This window comes from Petaurus breviceps, unplaced genomic scaffold, assembly GCF_028583685.1.
Source record: "Petaurus breviceps papuanus isolate PSGF00001 unplaced genomic scaffold, PetGlider_PUasm1.0 688, whole genome shotgun sequence".
Taxonomy (NCBI): Eukaryota; Metazoa; Chordata; class Mammalia; order Diprotodontia; family Petauridae; genus Petaurus; species Petaurus breviceps.
Genome location: NW_027186457.1, coordinates 27,475,039 through 27,490,079, shown reverse-complemented (window position 1 = coordinate 27,490,079; position 15,041 = coordinate 27,475,039). Strand labels below are relative to the sequence as shown.

Below are 15,041 nucleotides of genomic sequence, written 5' to 3'. Positions count from 1 at the left end.
CAGACTTTATAAGATTGAAATAACTTTTTTAATAAACCACTTACCATGAGTTTGCCATTATTTACCAGCCAGCCTTAAATTACAACTTAAGTGGAAAGTTCCATTTTACCAAGGTGAGACAGGACTAGGAAAAGGAAAAAAGTCCACTGTATCCTTGGTTAGACTCTAATTTTGGGCTTCTGCAGACATGTGTGGAAATTTTCTCTGAAGCATTTTCTGTTTCTTCTTCTGCAAATTTTTTCTCTTGGCTTCGCCACGTAAGTACTTCTCAAGCCTCAGTCTAAAACAAAAAGCAGAGCAGCAATTGGACAAGTACAACTGATGCTTTCTTCCTACCCATCACTGGAGCTAGATCTGTTTGGGGAGCCATTTTATTCTCTCTCCTCATATGATCTGACATCTACCTGAACTGATGTACTGCTGCCCAACATCAGGAATACTTTAGTTTAAGTGAAAACGTTTATGTGTATTGTGGGTTAGTAAAATAAAAGAATTGATTTTTTTTTTTTGCCTTTTGGAGGGCAATTGGAGTTAAGTAACTTGCCCAAGGTTACACGGCTAGTTTGTGTGTGTGTGTGTGTGTGTGTGTGTGTGTGTGTGTGTGTGTGCGTGCGTTAAAGTGTCTGAGGCTGGAACCGAACTCGGGTCCTCCTGACTCTGGGGCCGGTGCTTTACTCACTGCGCCACCTAACCACCCCTAAAAGTGCAGCTTTCGCTTTTTTGGAGGGCGGGGGGAGGGCAGTTGGAGCTAAGTGACTTGCCCAAGGTCACACAGCTAGTTTTTTGTGTTAAGTGTCTCAGGCCTGAATTTGAACTCGGGTCCTCCTTACTCCAGGGCCGGTGCTCTATTCACTGTGCCACCTAGCCACCCCAGTAATTGATTTTTTCATACAGCCTTGGTGTCTCTCTGAACCACAAACCCAATCTTGACCTGGTCTGGAAAAATAACTCAGTGTGACTTTTTCTTGTATTTCCCAATCAGGATTCAATCTGGTGCATCTTCTAGACCTGTGTTTTGGAGTTGGGGTGGTGGTGGTGGTGGTGAGGAGTTTGCAATACTTCTTGCTATTCTGCCACTCTGGCTATTTTTCAGAAAGCAAACCCACTGTTAAAAGGATGAAGATGTCACCAATGAGTATTTTTTGAAATGTAGCATCGGCCCCAAATGCAATTTCAAGATAGAAATCCTGAGAAATAGCAATCAATGTCATATGACTGTTAAAAATATGAATCAAATTTGGATAAATCAGCATGGACTATCAGCAGGGGAGATTTTATTTGGAGTTACCTTGTGGGTCCCTAAAGACTCAATCAGATGCAAAAAGGAAACACTAAAAAGGATACAGCATGAGAAAAGTCTGAGATAAAAATGAACAAAATATATTCAAGAAAATAGGAGATTGCAAGCTTGGAAGAAATAAGAGGGACCATACCAAATAAGTAGTGGGAAGTAAAGATTAGGCAGTGTAGGACTATACTGTGGCGGGCTTTGCATGCTGGGATGTGAAGTACAAATTTAATCCTGTGCGAGCCACTATCAGGTAGTGTTCCCTGCCCCCATTTACCCTCCCCCCCCCCAAAAAAAAAACAATCTAAGAGTGAGAACAGTCTTATAGTGTTGCCTGAATGGACTGGAGCAGGGAGATCAGCTGGGGGCTTTAGTAGTATCCAAGTTTATGGTGATACAGATACAATGGATTAGACAAAAGCAGTGGCAGTGGTTATAAAAAAAAAAAAGGATGAGACCCTTCAAGAGTAGCAATTAACTGGCTTTATTTAGGGGAAGAGACAAAGATGACTTGGGTCTTAAACTTGGTTTGAGAAGCGTTGCCACTGACAGAAAATAGGAAAACTGAGAAGGGGGAGTGGGTTTGGTGGTGGAGGCAATGATAAGATAAATACACTTCCTTAACATCTCCCTCAAGGGTGAGGTGGCACAGTGGGTAGAGCACCAGGCCTGCAGGCAGAACTCAGTTTCTCGAGTTCAGATCCAGCCTCAGACTCTCATTAGCGTGCCACCCTGGGCAAGTCACTTAACCTCAGCTGCCTCAGTTTCCTCATCTATAAAAAGAACTGGACAAGGAAGTGGCAAATCATGCCAGAATCTTTGCCCAGAAAACCCCAAAAGGAGTCACTAAGAGTTGGACGTGACTGAAAATGACAACCAAAAAACCCTCCCCCATTCTCAGTTACCAGCCCTTCTTGCTAAAGTTGGTATGAGTTGCAGGTTGCTAACAACCTTGAAACTTAGAGGGAAGGTTTTTTCCCCTTTTGAGGAAAATTGCTCTTTTGAATAGGGAAAAAGCAGTTCTATGTTGAAGGACAGAAACACCCTTTGATTTTAATCTTGTACTTTGGTGAGTGAACAGAAAACTTTTCTAACTGATTACTGAGAATACAAAGCTAAACTAAGCCCTTTTAGCATTAAGAGCCTAAGACTACTTTTTTTGCCTGAGGTAAACACAGCTAATATGAAAACTGTTAAGGGACATTAAGCCACAAGTCCTAGAGGCAGTATGAGTAATTTATATGCCATCCACCTAACAGAGAATGTGCTTCTTCCTTTTCTCCCCCTCTTAGAATCTGTTGCTGCACTCATGCTCCCATGTAATAGCACTACCCCACTGAAAAAAGTATTTTGTAATTACTCATCTGTGCACATAATTGTTTCCCTCCAACAGAATGTAAACTCTGTGTTAGCAGGAAGTGTTTTCACCCAGGCACAATGCCTGGCACAAAGGAAGCCCTCAATAAATGCTCTGAATTGACTTAGAATCCCCAGGTTTATTGCAGACTTGGCTCCAATGCCACCTCTGATGGGAAGCATTCCTGATCTCCCCTTTGTGTGAGCACTCTCCTCCCTCAGAGCAGGACACATACACTTATTTTTATGTGTTGTGTCCTCACAGTAGAATTTCTACTCCTTAAAAGGAGGAGTGATCACTTGGTTTTCTCTTCCATCCCATCACCCAGAACAGTGCCTGGCACACAGGGGATTAATAAATGCTTGTTGGATTGAACTTTTTCTTGATACTTCACAAGATACATCAAAGAGGTCTCATAAAGAGTTAGATCCTTAGTTTTGTCCTGTAGGTTTACAAAAGATTCACAAAATCACCGTGCCTACCTGACAAACTGTTCCACACAAGGCATTACATAGAACTTTTTCCTGTTGTATCTTTTGTTTAGGTACCAAGGTATTGGCCACTGCTTGTACTTGTACCTGTGGATAAAACATAAACAGCATCACCATTTATTTACCCTTCTTTGTGCTAAATGTAAATCTTCACTTAGATGACATATTCAATTCTTGTCTTATAATGTTAGTACATTGAGCCTCCATTTTTAGATATGGGTGAGGGACTGTTGTGTTGTTTGTCCTTTGTTCTTGAAGAGGGTCAGGACCCTAGGAAGGTGATGCCATGGCTTGCAAGTGAATTGGATTTAAGTGAGGGCAGGTTGTACAAAGTCACCAGCCTCATTTTCTCCTCCAGAGTCATCTGGGCCCAGGGGCCAAGATATAGATCAGGATGACTGGAAGGTTACAAAGCATTGCTCTAAAATCCACAAAGTGATTCAAGACTTCATGTGATCTGTGATTTCGTTTGTGTGGGCCCTCCTTCCACTAAGGTGGGTTGTTACCTCTCTAGTATCTGATCAGCTGCTGTGGCCTCAGGTGAGGGACCACTCTGAATTCAGGCTGAGTCTCAAACCAGTCTCCAGTCTTTTTAGCCTGTGATGACTTGCCAGTGAGTATATCCAAAATGTATGACGTTTGGGAATCTAGGGTCACCTTAACAGCACATCAAAGATTAGAGCTTTAAGTGGGGAAAAAATACCATCAAAAGCCTAATTTCTGGTCTATTAATCATCTCACAAACAGTATAATGGAGGGGGTTAGTGGTTCACAAAGGAGAGATAAGCCAATGAAAATAAACTTGACTCATTTCATAACTTGGCACAAGTTTTTGAGAGTAATGGTAGCAAAGTGTAGACAGATGATAGCAAAAAAGTACGTGGCCTTGGGCATAGGAGCACCATGAAACAGCCTGCAATTTCAAGTTACTAGGGGTCACCTGCAACTGGACATGTAAGTGCTAAGGTGACTCTTACACAGACTGATCTCCAGAGAAAGACTCTTATACAGACAAAGCAAAGAATTAAATTACAAATTGAAGAAGGGTCTCTATTACTTTTGTCAGTAATTCAAAGAGGATTTGTCAGTCCCTGGGGTACTAAAAAGTCTTGGGATTGGGATACTTCTACTTATCTTGTGTCTTTCCTGTAAATATGATGGTCTCGAGATTTCCCATGCTCTGATTTTGTGGCTGTGGTTTAGGAAGCTCTGAATAAGCACAAGAGTGGCATGGGCACCAGTGCACACAGAAAGATGAGGCACATGCTTACCCTCAGCTCAGGAGAAAATGAGAGTATAACCTGTGTGTGTACGTACCAGATGACACGTCCAAAAATGTCTTTTCTCCAAGCACCTGGTCTTGGCCTTTCTTGACCTGTCTGAAGAAGTCTCAAAGCATCATCTCTTTCCTGAATAACTTTATCCAAAGCATCCATGGACTCTGACACCTAAGAAGAGTAACAGGTAACTTAGAATCTTCTGCTGCAGAATTCCAAAGAATGAGTCAAGCCAATCCTATGGTAATACTTAGTGTCAACAAATACTCTCTAACTAATCTGTTACACATATCTAGATTTTCATTATTGAGTTCATTTAAAACAATGTTATAATTGCATGTGGTTATGTTTGGGGGAAACTTCATTTAACTCATGCTGTAGTTTATCATTATGAGGTACCGTTATGTATTATAACTAAGCTTACTCTACCAACATGTAGATTTGGCATTGACCTGGCCAATTAAAACTCCTAATATACGCAGTAGCATTTAATGTACTTTTATTCTCTGAACCTCAGTTATTTTATCTGTATAATCAAAGGATTGGATAAACTAACTTTCTTTCAGCTCCAATGATATATTCTACTTTTTATAAATATATAGGTTGTTTGTTCCTACAACATTTTTGGGAAGTAAAAAAATGGAAAAAGCATGACAAAGTAGTCAGCAAGAGAACATATAGACCTGTGCATCTTAGGGGCACTCAATATATGCCCACTTACCAATTTCAACTTTCACAAAGCAATCTGATAATTTGGAGGAACAAGATCCAGATTCAAGACTTCTAGCTCAATTCTATTATTCTCGGGTCTCAAATCCAGAAACTAACACTCAGTTACCCATACTAACCGGAGAGGAGTCAAACGAGGAACTACAGAAAAAAATAGAATTTCCAAAAAACAAAAAAGAGAAAAGAAAAAGAAAGAAAGCTTTCTTTTCTTTCTAGACCTTGTTTACTTTCTGGAGAATAAAGATACTGGCAGAAAGAATACACAGTTGCTAGCTCTGCTGCTTACTCTGTGTTATATGAGGTAAGTCACTTACCTCTGACTCAAGTCTATTCACTTGGAAAAAAAAGAGGAGGTTGGACTACATGGTGTTTTTGGTTCTTTCCAACTCTTGAAACTGTGCATATGCTTAATCTCTAGGCAACACATACATTTCAATTTATAATCAGAAGCTAAAGTTATATACTAGGACCATGGCAGTTGAAGAGAAGGAATGAAGCACAATCTATGATTTCTGTGCCCAAATCTAAAATCATATATGCTTGGACTGTCAATAAATACTATTTTGTTGGCACAACAGGGAGACGAGCAATTTGGAGAAAGGTATATACTCAGGATAAGTCTCTTATTGCCTAAATGAACAATTACACATAAGGAGCTAATTCATAATGCCAGAATTTCAGAAATTCCTCCAAATAAACATTCAAGTGTCTCCTGAAGTTATTAATCATCCTATAAAATAAATCAACATATGCCAGAAAAAGTTAGACAAATACAGAATAAGAAATTCAGGGTGAAAACAATGAATTTTTAAAAAGTCAGGGATCAATTCTCCAGATATCTCAAAAAGGAAAAAAATACCAAAAGAAGGGGAAAGATCCTAAAGTGTTGCTTTTGTTCTCCTTGCACAAAAAAAAGACTAAAAAGGCAAGAACAATTATTAACTTTCTCTGCCTGCTTTCTAATCTCCAAATTTTTAAGAAACCAGTCTGTACACACATTGAAAAAAAATATGAAAAAGAATTAGGGAGATTTTTTTAACTGCAAAATTTCTACAGGAGAGTCACTTTATCTTTACATTCACACAACTGACATTAGAGGTGTAGTGGACATAAGAGGCCAATGTGTTCACAGATTAAAAAAATTTTTTTTTTAAAATTTGGTGAAGAAAAACACATCTTTGAAGTTCTCCTCAGATAAAATATCTTTTGTAAATTCGTTAACATTATTAAGGACTCTATCCATGAGAGAGACCACTGAGATTACCACATTGGTCCAAATACAGTTCAGTCCTCTGCCCTTACATCTTTCAAAGGAAACCTATAATGAAATATATTGAAAAACAAATATAAGCTGGATTTGGAGGAAAAAAATTATCTATGTGTATGTATATCTGATAATTTCCAAACAAAAGAAGGATTTCCTCCTGATGGCAAAGTTTTCCAAATGCTCTGATGGACAGATGGTGTTGCACTTAACTGTATTAAGCCCCAGGACATGATGAACCCTCCCTCAGTGAAATGCACAATAATATATGAATTTCATTTAGGTAAACACATGGGAAAACCAACTGACCAAAAAATCCACTTTTAGAAACCGTTTTAGAGAAGGATGATCAAAGAGTACAAGCCGTGTCATTCCACAAAAAACTGAAAAGCAGTTGAGGAAAAAACAGACCTGTGGAAAGTTTGGCCTGAAAGCAAATTAAACCAGCTTGCCCTCAAGAGCCATCTGTAGAAGTCTAATACAGATGTGGCAGTCACCTGCATAGAGGTGATATTTATTACCAGGGTAAGTTTGTGAGGTCACTAGGACATACAGTAGAGAGTGAAAAGAAAAGGACCAAAAGCTAGGAATGGAGGCACATCAGTAAATAAGGAATGGATTAAGGATAATGATCCTGTGAAGAAGACTGATAAAGAGCTACCAGGCAGGCTGAAGGAGAAGCATTCCCAAAGGAAAAGGGGTTTCTGGGAAGAGAAAAGGTCATCCACTTTGGTATTGAATAGATTACTAGGAACCTTGGGAAAGGAGTTTCAGTTAAATGATAAGGTCAGAAGGCAGACTACAAGGGGGTAAGGGCATTATTGGAGGGAGGGAAATGCACGAAGGACAAGACCCTTCTTTAAAGAGCCCACTTAAGCAGAAGTTTTTCATTTAAACAATAAGGTGGCATTTACAAAGAGTTATTTGTTTTATTTGTTCCTTCACTCACAAGATGCTCTCAGTGTGCCTCAATCTCATTGGTTTTAGGACCCTATTATGCTTTTAAAAATTACTGAGGATGCCCCCTTAAAAGAGCTTTTCTTTATGTGGGTTATATCTATTGATACTTGCCATGTTAGAAATTAGGTCGTCTCAGTAATTAGTATGAAAAGGCTTCATCCTGGTGGACTCCCTGAAAAGGTTTTAGGGAGCATGTATTTCTCCCTGTCAGCAGGGTATCCCAAAAATCTAAGTGTGATTTTAGGCTATTAAAGCTTAGAATTTTTGAGCTCTAATAGTTTGAAACCACACTCAGACTTTTGGAACACCCTGTATCAAAAATGAAAAAAATTATATTTCTTGAAAAAAATTCTCTGTAACTTAAGATTCTCACTGAGTGAAGTTGACTTTCTCTAAAAGTAAGGCCAATAATCTGGGTTTTACTCTACCATCTCAATTTTTCCACAGACCCCAGGTCTCCTTTTCATAAAGACAGTGAGGAGAGACAAAAAAGTAGCCAAAAGTAGCATCCAACCTGATATAGGAAAACTAAATATGGCCTGTGCTGACTGCTATGGTCACGAATATATCAATAACCAAGTGAACCAAACAACAAAAGAACCACCATCAGCTTCTTCAGTCTTTTTCACGCCAAACCCCAGATTCTTCCACTCCCCAAAGTCCTACCTTGTCTAATCGCTCTGGACTTGGCATTGGCAATCTCTGTCTTTTGGCCTCCTGCTCTAAGGTGAGAAGCATATTTCTTTCTTTCAGTAGGACATACCTAAAACAGAGAATATAATAAAGCCTGTGACTCACCAGAACATGTTTATAAAAGTAGTGATTTCTAACAACTGAGTTACTGTTCTGCACCATCAATATTTCTTAGAAATCCACAAAAGGTTCTCTTACGCTATCTCCACTACCTGGAAGCAAATTTAACTTAATTTAATTTAAAAAACGTTAACTACGTTCAGGGTTTGTGCTGTGTACAAAAAAACTATGTTCCTGTTTGTTTGTTCATTCAACAAGTATTTATTTAGCTTCTACTATGTAGAGAGTTGTGGGGAATCTAGAAATACAAGACAACACATCTCTTTTCCCAAAGGCTACCACCTGGTTGGGGAGAGAGATGTATTAACATTTGTGCAAACCAAGGCAGTACTTGATAAATGACAAAGCAGCAATACAGATACTAGATGATACAGGAGTTTGCTCACTTCTGGCTGAGGTAAAATTCAGCAGATTTCTTGGAGAAGGGAGGATTTAATTTTGGATTTGAAGGATGGGGAGGGATTTATCTGGGTAGAGATGGCAGGACATGCCAAGTACAGGAAAGATGTAGAGGTTTTTTCAGGGAACTCTGAGCAGACCAATCTGCTTAGAGAGAGTTCATATACAGAAACAGTGTCTAGAGAAAGGGCTAAAAAATCTAATAGGGGCTGAATTGTAGAAGGCCTCAAACACCAGGCTAAGGAAGAGAGGGAAAGCAAATAACATTTTAGACCTATGGAGTAGGAGTAAGACCCAAACTGACAGATAAAGGAAACAGTGACACTGCTTTGTTCATAATAATTCTTTACAAAGAATAATCCTACATAAGGAATGGTTCTTCAGAGCCCTTTATAAAAGTTGTTCTATCTACCCACTAAACTAATTATCTCCTAACACCTTTTGTTTTCTCCATTTCAAAGAAAATTACAGGTATTATGAATTAAACTACACCTAAATTCTCAAACCACCTAGAAAAATATAGCATATCCAGGGACTCAAAACTGAAGTAGTGAAAGGGTGGAAATGAAGCTGTGTTCATGAAATCAATTTTATTCCTACTTCTTTTCACTTATTAATTATTCATAACAAAATCGTACTAAAACTTAGGATGCTATATAACTCGTTGTTATGGCCTCTAATCCAGAGTAAAACACCATGGTTCATTCCCCATCCCTGGTGAATCTGTCTTATAAATCTGGGAACTTCTACCCCAACTATGTAATAACAGGGGAATTGACTAGGTTGCCTTTATCTTTTTTTTTTTTCCAGCTGGAAACAAGATCCCTCTTATTAAATGATATATAATAATCTTGTGCTGGAAGAGATGATACCTAAGGTCCCGTGTCCAGCTCTAAGATTCCATTTGCTTCAAATAATTAGGTGTAAATATGTGGCAGAACTACTAAATACAAGGATGTTATTCATGAAAGAAAAACGGAATAGTCAAGTGACCGACAAAAACTAGGACTAACCACTGGGTAACTCACCTGCTCCACTGGTAACCCCATAATATCAAGAGAACTCAAGGAATGCCTCCAGTCTGTGGATTCACCGTATTACTGAAAGGATCTACATTAGTAAATCATATCTACTTGAATATATGTATGTTGATTACATGGCTGGTTCTGAGCTAGAAAGATTTGAATTATCAACAAAGGACCACATCTGTCTTCCAGAGACCAGCTGATTTAGGCTCATTGTCAGAAATTTGGTCTTTACAGGATGAATTCTCTCAGGAACAGCCAACTCTGTCTATTAAAGAATGGGGTGGTAAGATTGTAGCCCACTTCAGTGGGAGGGGTACTCACAATGATGTGACCATATTACTTAAGTAGACTAAATATACCTACCAAAGTTTATGTAAATCTTCGTTACTCTTGCACCTTAACTGTTCGCAGGTCCATGCAGCACCTGTTAAATCAGAGGTGAAGTATATATTCTTAGAAGCCAATATATTTAAAGACTTTATCTTGTTTTCAGCTTTCCATTATTTCTGTAATAACATGAACTTATTGATCAATCTTCATTTATTATCTTATTACTATTTTCCAAACTTTCTGTTATGTGCTGGGGACATAAAGAAAAAAAGGTGAAACAGTCCCTGCCCTCAAGGAGTTTACATTCTATATGGAAACAACATGTATATTTATAAGTATATGCAAAATAAGTACAAGGCAGTTAAACTAGGGAGGGAGGACATTAGCAGCTGTCAGGAATCAAGAAAGGCATTGTGTAGAAGGTGGTGCTTGAGCTGGGTCTTGAAGAAAACAAGGGAATCTATGAGATGAGGAGTACATTCCTGGCATGGGGGGCAGCCAGAGCAAAGGAATGGAGACTGGAAATGGAGTACCTTGAGTGAGGAATCTAGACCCAAGTCTGGTTGGACCATATGGTGCTAGAGGTATAATGGTGGCTGCAAAGATAGGTGAGGGCAAGGTTGCAAAAGGTTTTAAATTTGAATCCAATAAAAATCAAAGAGTTTACCTTTGCTTTTAGAGGCAACAGATTACCACTGGGGTTTAGTGGGTAGGGGAGTGACACGGTCAGACTCTCAGTTAAGGAAAATCATTTCTACACCTAGGAAGAAGATGGTATGGAGTGGGGACAGACTTTAGGCAAGAGACCAATTAGGAGGCTATTTCAATGATGTAGGTGAGAGGTGATGGGGGCATGGCCTAAGCTGGTAGCTAAGAAAAGGAACCAGCCATGGGAGATGTTGTGAAGTTTGAAACAGAAAGATCTGGCAACTGGTTGGAACAGTGAGGTGAGAGAGAGTAAGGAGTCTTCTGAATCAGAGGTGTCAAACATGCTGTGTCATGAGTGCAGCCCAAACCAGATTAAAATGTTAACTGGGAAATATTTAACAAAACAAATAAAAATACAATAAAACATAGATAGTATTGATTTTTTAAACTAGGCCAACATGAGACCTGCAAGGCTCTTTATCTTTATATACCATTTAGTGGCTCCCATTTCCTTTTGTCAGAGCTACCAACAAATAGCAAAATGGACAGTTTTTATATCTCTTTTAGCTGATTCTGGCAGAAGCTTCAAGTGGCACTAAAACAGGAAAGGGAAGCAAAACCAGACACAATCTGGGTCAAGAGCTCTTGAACAATGAGGAGCCAACTGTTGGCATTTATTTTTGGCTAAGAAGTACTGAAACCTTTATTGTCTGATGGCTCTGTAATCTCCCCGGTGTTTATGCTCCCTCCAGTGGCACAGATCACAATCTATACCAGTCTTTTCGTCCCACAGAATTCTTGTCTCTGTCTTTCTAGAAACACTCCCTGGTGTCTCGATCCTGTGTGCTGCAGGCTTTTCTCTGACTCTTTTAGTAATGCATAAATAGCAGGGTCTCTTTTAGACTGCTCAGCTGTTGCACTCTGATTTCCTTGAGTAATCTGACTACTTTTTTGGTCACATAGACATCCTTGTTATCTTTTATACCACTTCTCACATGACAACATGCTGCAGCTCACTTCCCCCCACTGGATGCCTTTACAAGTAAGATCTGGGTCACCTGCCCTTCGGATTCTTTGAAGATATAGTACACTATAATTTGCAATCACATGGCAATAAAGGGACAATATCAGTATTTTTGTAAGTATTTGTAAGTATCAGTATTTTGTATCAGTAAGCTTTGGTGACAAGGAGAAGTTTGGAATCATCAAAAAGCACTGAGAAATTTTCTGAAGTGTTATTCAGCCCATATTCCTCCTCTAATTCAATTCCAAGCCCTGCTTACTGTGTGGCTGGAGACAGGTACTGAGGGAGTAACTAGACAGATTATTTGACTGCATGCCACAAAGAGGACCAGATGCATCCTACAACCACTTGTTTTTCTGTGTGTGTGGATTACTAGCTCTGATATTTTAAAATGACTATGGAACTCATCTAGGAGGGAGCTATAGTGCTCCAGGGCTTAATGTAATAATCAGCATGTAAAGTCCATATTAATAGAGTATAAGAAACGTTGGACTCTCTGTATTTATTTAACACCTATGATGAGCACATTGTCCTAAGGATACGAAGACAAAAATGAAATTCCCCCTGTTCTCAAAGGAGCTCATATTCTCCTAGGAGAATACAATATGAACAAGTACAAAGTAATACGAGGAAAAGGCAAGAACTTAAAATGCAAATATCTTACCTGATTTGACTGTTTCTTCTCCCCAGTTTTTCGGGTCATCAAAAAATTCTTCTAGTCCTTTCCTTGACAAAGTAGTATGAATTAATTTATACTGGTGGAGGGGTGTGATGTTGGCTATATTCTTGTTTAACAAACTGGAAGTAAATCTGCAAACGGTACAAAGAAAGGCTAAACACAGTCTGTACTCTCAAGGGAGTGACAATATGCAAACAACTATATACAAATAAGACATATATGGGGTAAATTATAGATAACCTAAGAAGGAATGCAATAGGATTAAGGAAGACTGGGAAAGTTTTCTTGTAAAAGACTTAAAGAAAGCCGGGAAATCCAGGAAGCAGAGGTGAGGAAGAAGAAATTTCTAAGTAGGGAAGACAGCCATTGAAAATGACTGGGGTCAGGAGATGGAGTTTTGTATGTGAGGAACAGCAGGGAGGTCAGTGTACTAGATTAGCAGAGTACATGGGAGGTCATAAATAGTGCTAAGGTGTAAGAAAACTGAAAAGTAGGAAGGGGCCAGGTTACAATGGGCTTTAAAAGCTAAACAGGGGCAGCCAGGTAGCACAGCCAGTAAGAGCACCTGCCCCAGAGTCAGGATGACCTGGGATCAAATCCAGGCTGTGATACTTAGCACCACACCCAGTTACTTAAGGTGTAACCTTGAGCAAGTTACTTAACCCCAACTGCTTTAAAAAAAAAAAAAAGAAGCTAAACAGAATTTTATATTTGATCCTGGTGTTGGATTCTATTGGACATTAGGGTTTATTGAACAGGGAGATGGCATGGTCTGCCCCGTACTTTAGGAAGATCAACTGAGTGGAGGATGGGATGGAATGGGGAGAGAATTGGGGAAAGGACACCAACCAGCAGGCTATTGCAACAGTCCAGGCATGATTAAACACCAAGGCGGTGGCTGTATCAGAGAAGGGGCCATAGAGAAGAGGTGTTACAAAGATAGAAACCACAGGGCTCAGCAACTAACTGGATAAGGAGAGCAGTAAGAGAGACTTGAAAGTAACAGGGAGGTAAGGAAGAAGGGAGGGAGCAGAGGCAGGAGGAGGAAATAACTTCAATTTTGGACATGATGAGTTAAAGATATCTGTGGGACATCCAGTCTGAGATGTCTAGTGGGAAGTGGGAAATGCAAGACTGTAGTCAGTAGAGATTAGAGCTGGACAAGTAGATCTCAGCAGAGATAAAAAACAAAACCCAGTAGCTGATGAGATTACCAAGTGAAATACTAACTACAGAAAACAGGTACAGCATAGAGCACTGGGGAACCCCCTGCTGCTAGTGGTAGGATTTGAAGATCCATCCAAGGAGATGTAGATACATAGATACGTGGTCATACAGGTAGGAAAGAAGAATATCACCAAAATCAAGGGAGAGGAGAGTATCAAGAAGGCTGTAAGAACTGAGAAAAAGCCATCAGATTTGGCCATTAAGAGATCGCTGGTAATTCTGGAAAGAGCAGTTTTTGTTGAACAACGGAAGTCAGAGGCCATACTGGGAAGACAGCAGAGGCCCCTGTTAAAGACAACCTCCTCAATGACTTTAACTGCAAGGGAGGAGAGATATGCAGCAATGGCTAGTGGGGATGGAGGGTTCACTCGAGGATTTTCTGAGGATGGGGGAGACAGGGGCATAGAAGGGAAGAAGCCAGTAAACGGGGAGAAGATTGAAGATTATTGAGAAACTACTAATAATGTTAACAATGCCCTTTCTTGGTCTTAGCGGTTTTTTTTTTTATTTTTTAGTTTATTTGTTCACTTCTAGTTCACAACATTCAGTTCCACGATCCCTTGAGTTCCACATTTTTCTCCCCCTCCCCCCATGACAGCATGCAATCCGACAGAGGTTCTAGAAATTTGGTTTTAACATTTACAGGAGTCACCCCGATATCTATATACACCCTGGAGTAGTAACTTCCACACCTGTTCCACAGGGTCTTTGGAAGAAACAAATAAACGATCGTTATGACCAAGACCCAGAACTGACAGCCCCACAAAGTACTTTACAAACACCCTCTTAGGTCTTGAGGCTCACAAAGCCCCGGGAGCTGGCGCTGCGTTATTCTCTTCACCTTACAGTCCCGGTGTCCGAGGCGGGATCTGAACTCACTTCTTCCTGATCCCAGAAGAAAGACCACCAGACAAGGAATGCTCGTCAGGTGCTTAGGACCATTAGGTGTCAAACGTGATCCAAGTTCTGCCTCCCGGCCCCCCAGCGCCGCCGGGCTCCGGAAACAGAGGGGCCCTCCCTCGGAAAGCCCGAGGCTGTCTGGCCTTCCCCACGTGCTGGTTCCTCGGGGTGACCTGCACGGTTTGCATCTGGGGAATGAGGGAGTTGGACTACAGGTGCCCAAGCCTCGGAACCGGGATGCCCATTCTACAGATGAGAAAGCCGCAGCCCTGGCTCCCCCGGCCTCCCCAACCAGACCACCTACCCCGGGCGGGCGGCGGGGTTCAGCGAGGCCTTCAACGTTTCCGGGACTTTCAGGGCGGCCGCCAGGCCCCGACAGAGAGTAACTAGCCGTCCCGCGGCCATAGCCACCCTCTCTCCCTCACACTGCGCTTCCGCCGACTGTGCGCACCTCTTCCGGCTCCTGCGTCCCGCCCCCTCCGGAGCCGCGCAGGGGCTGCTGGGAGTGTTGAGATGGCCGCCGGCCACGGCGTCTTATTGGTCAGGGATTCCCCTCTCGGCGCCTGTAGCTGACGCCCCATCCCGGCTGAGGCCGTTTGCCCGGCATCGCCATGGTCGCCGCCAGCC

General features: G+C 40.8%; 1 protein-coding gene across 1 annotated transcript; it reads right to left on the bottom strand.

Annotated features, from left to right (window-relative positions):
• Positions 1–5: 5 nt before the first annotated feature.
• On the bottom strand, positions 6–14,888 carry MRPL47 (mitochondrial ribosomal protein L47). Its single transcript, XM_069104816.1, has 7 exons — positions 14,719–14,888; positions 12,273–12,418; positions 9,970–10,030; positions 8,033–8,129; positions 4,454–4,584; positions 3,128–3,223; positions 6–280 (listed from the first exon to the last, which is right to left on the bottom strand). The coding sequence occupies exons 1-7, from the start codon at positions 14,817–14,819 to the stop codon at positions 166–168; spliced, it is 747 nt and encodes a 248-aa protein (XP_068960917.1). The 5' UTR covers positions 14,820–14,888; the 3' UTR covers positions 6–165.
• Between the last annotated feature and the right edge of the window lie 153 nt (positions 14,889–15,041).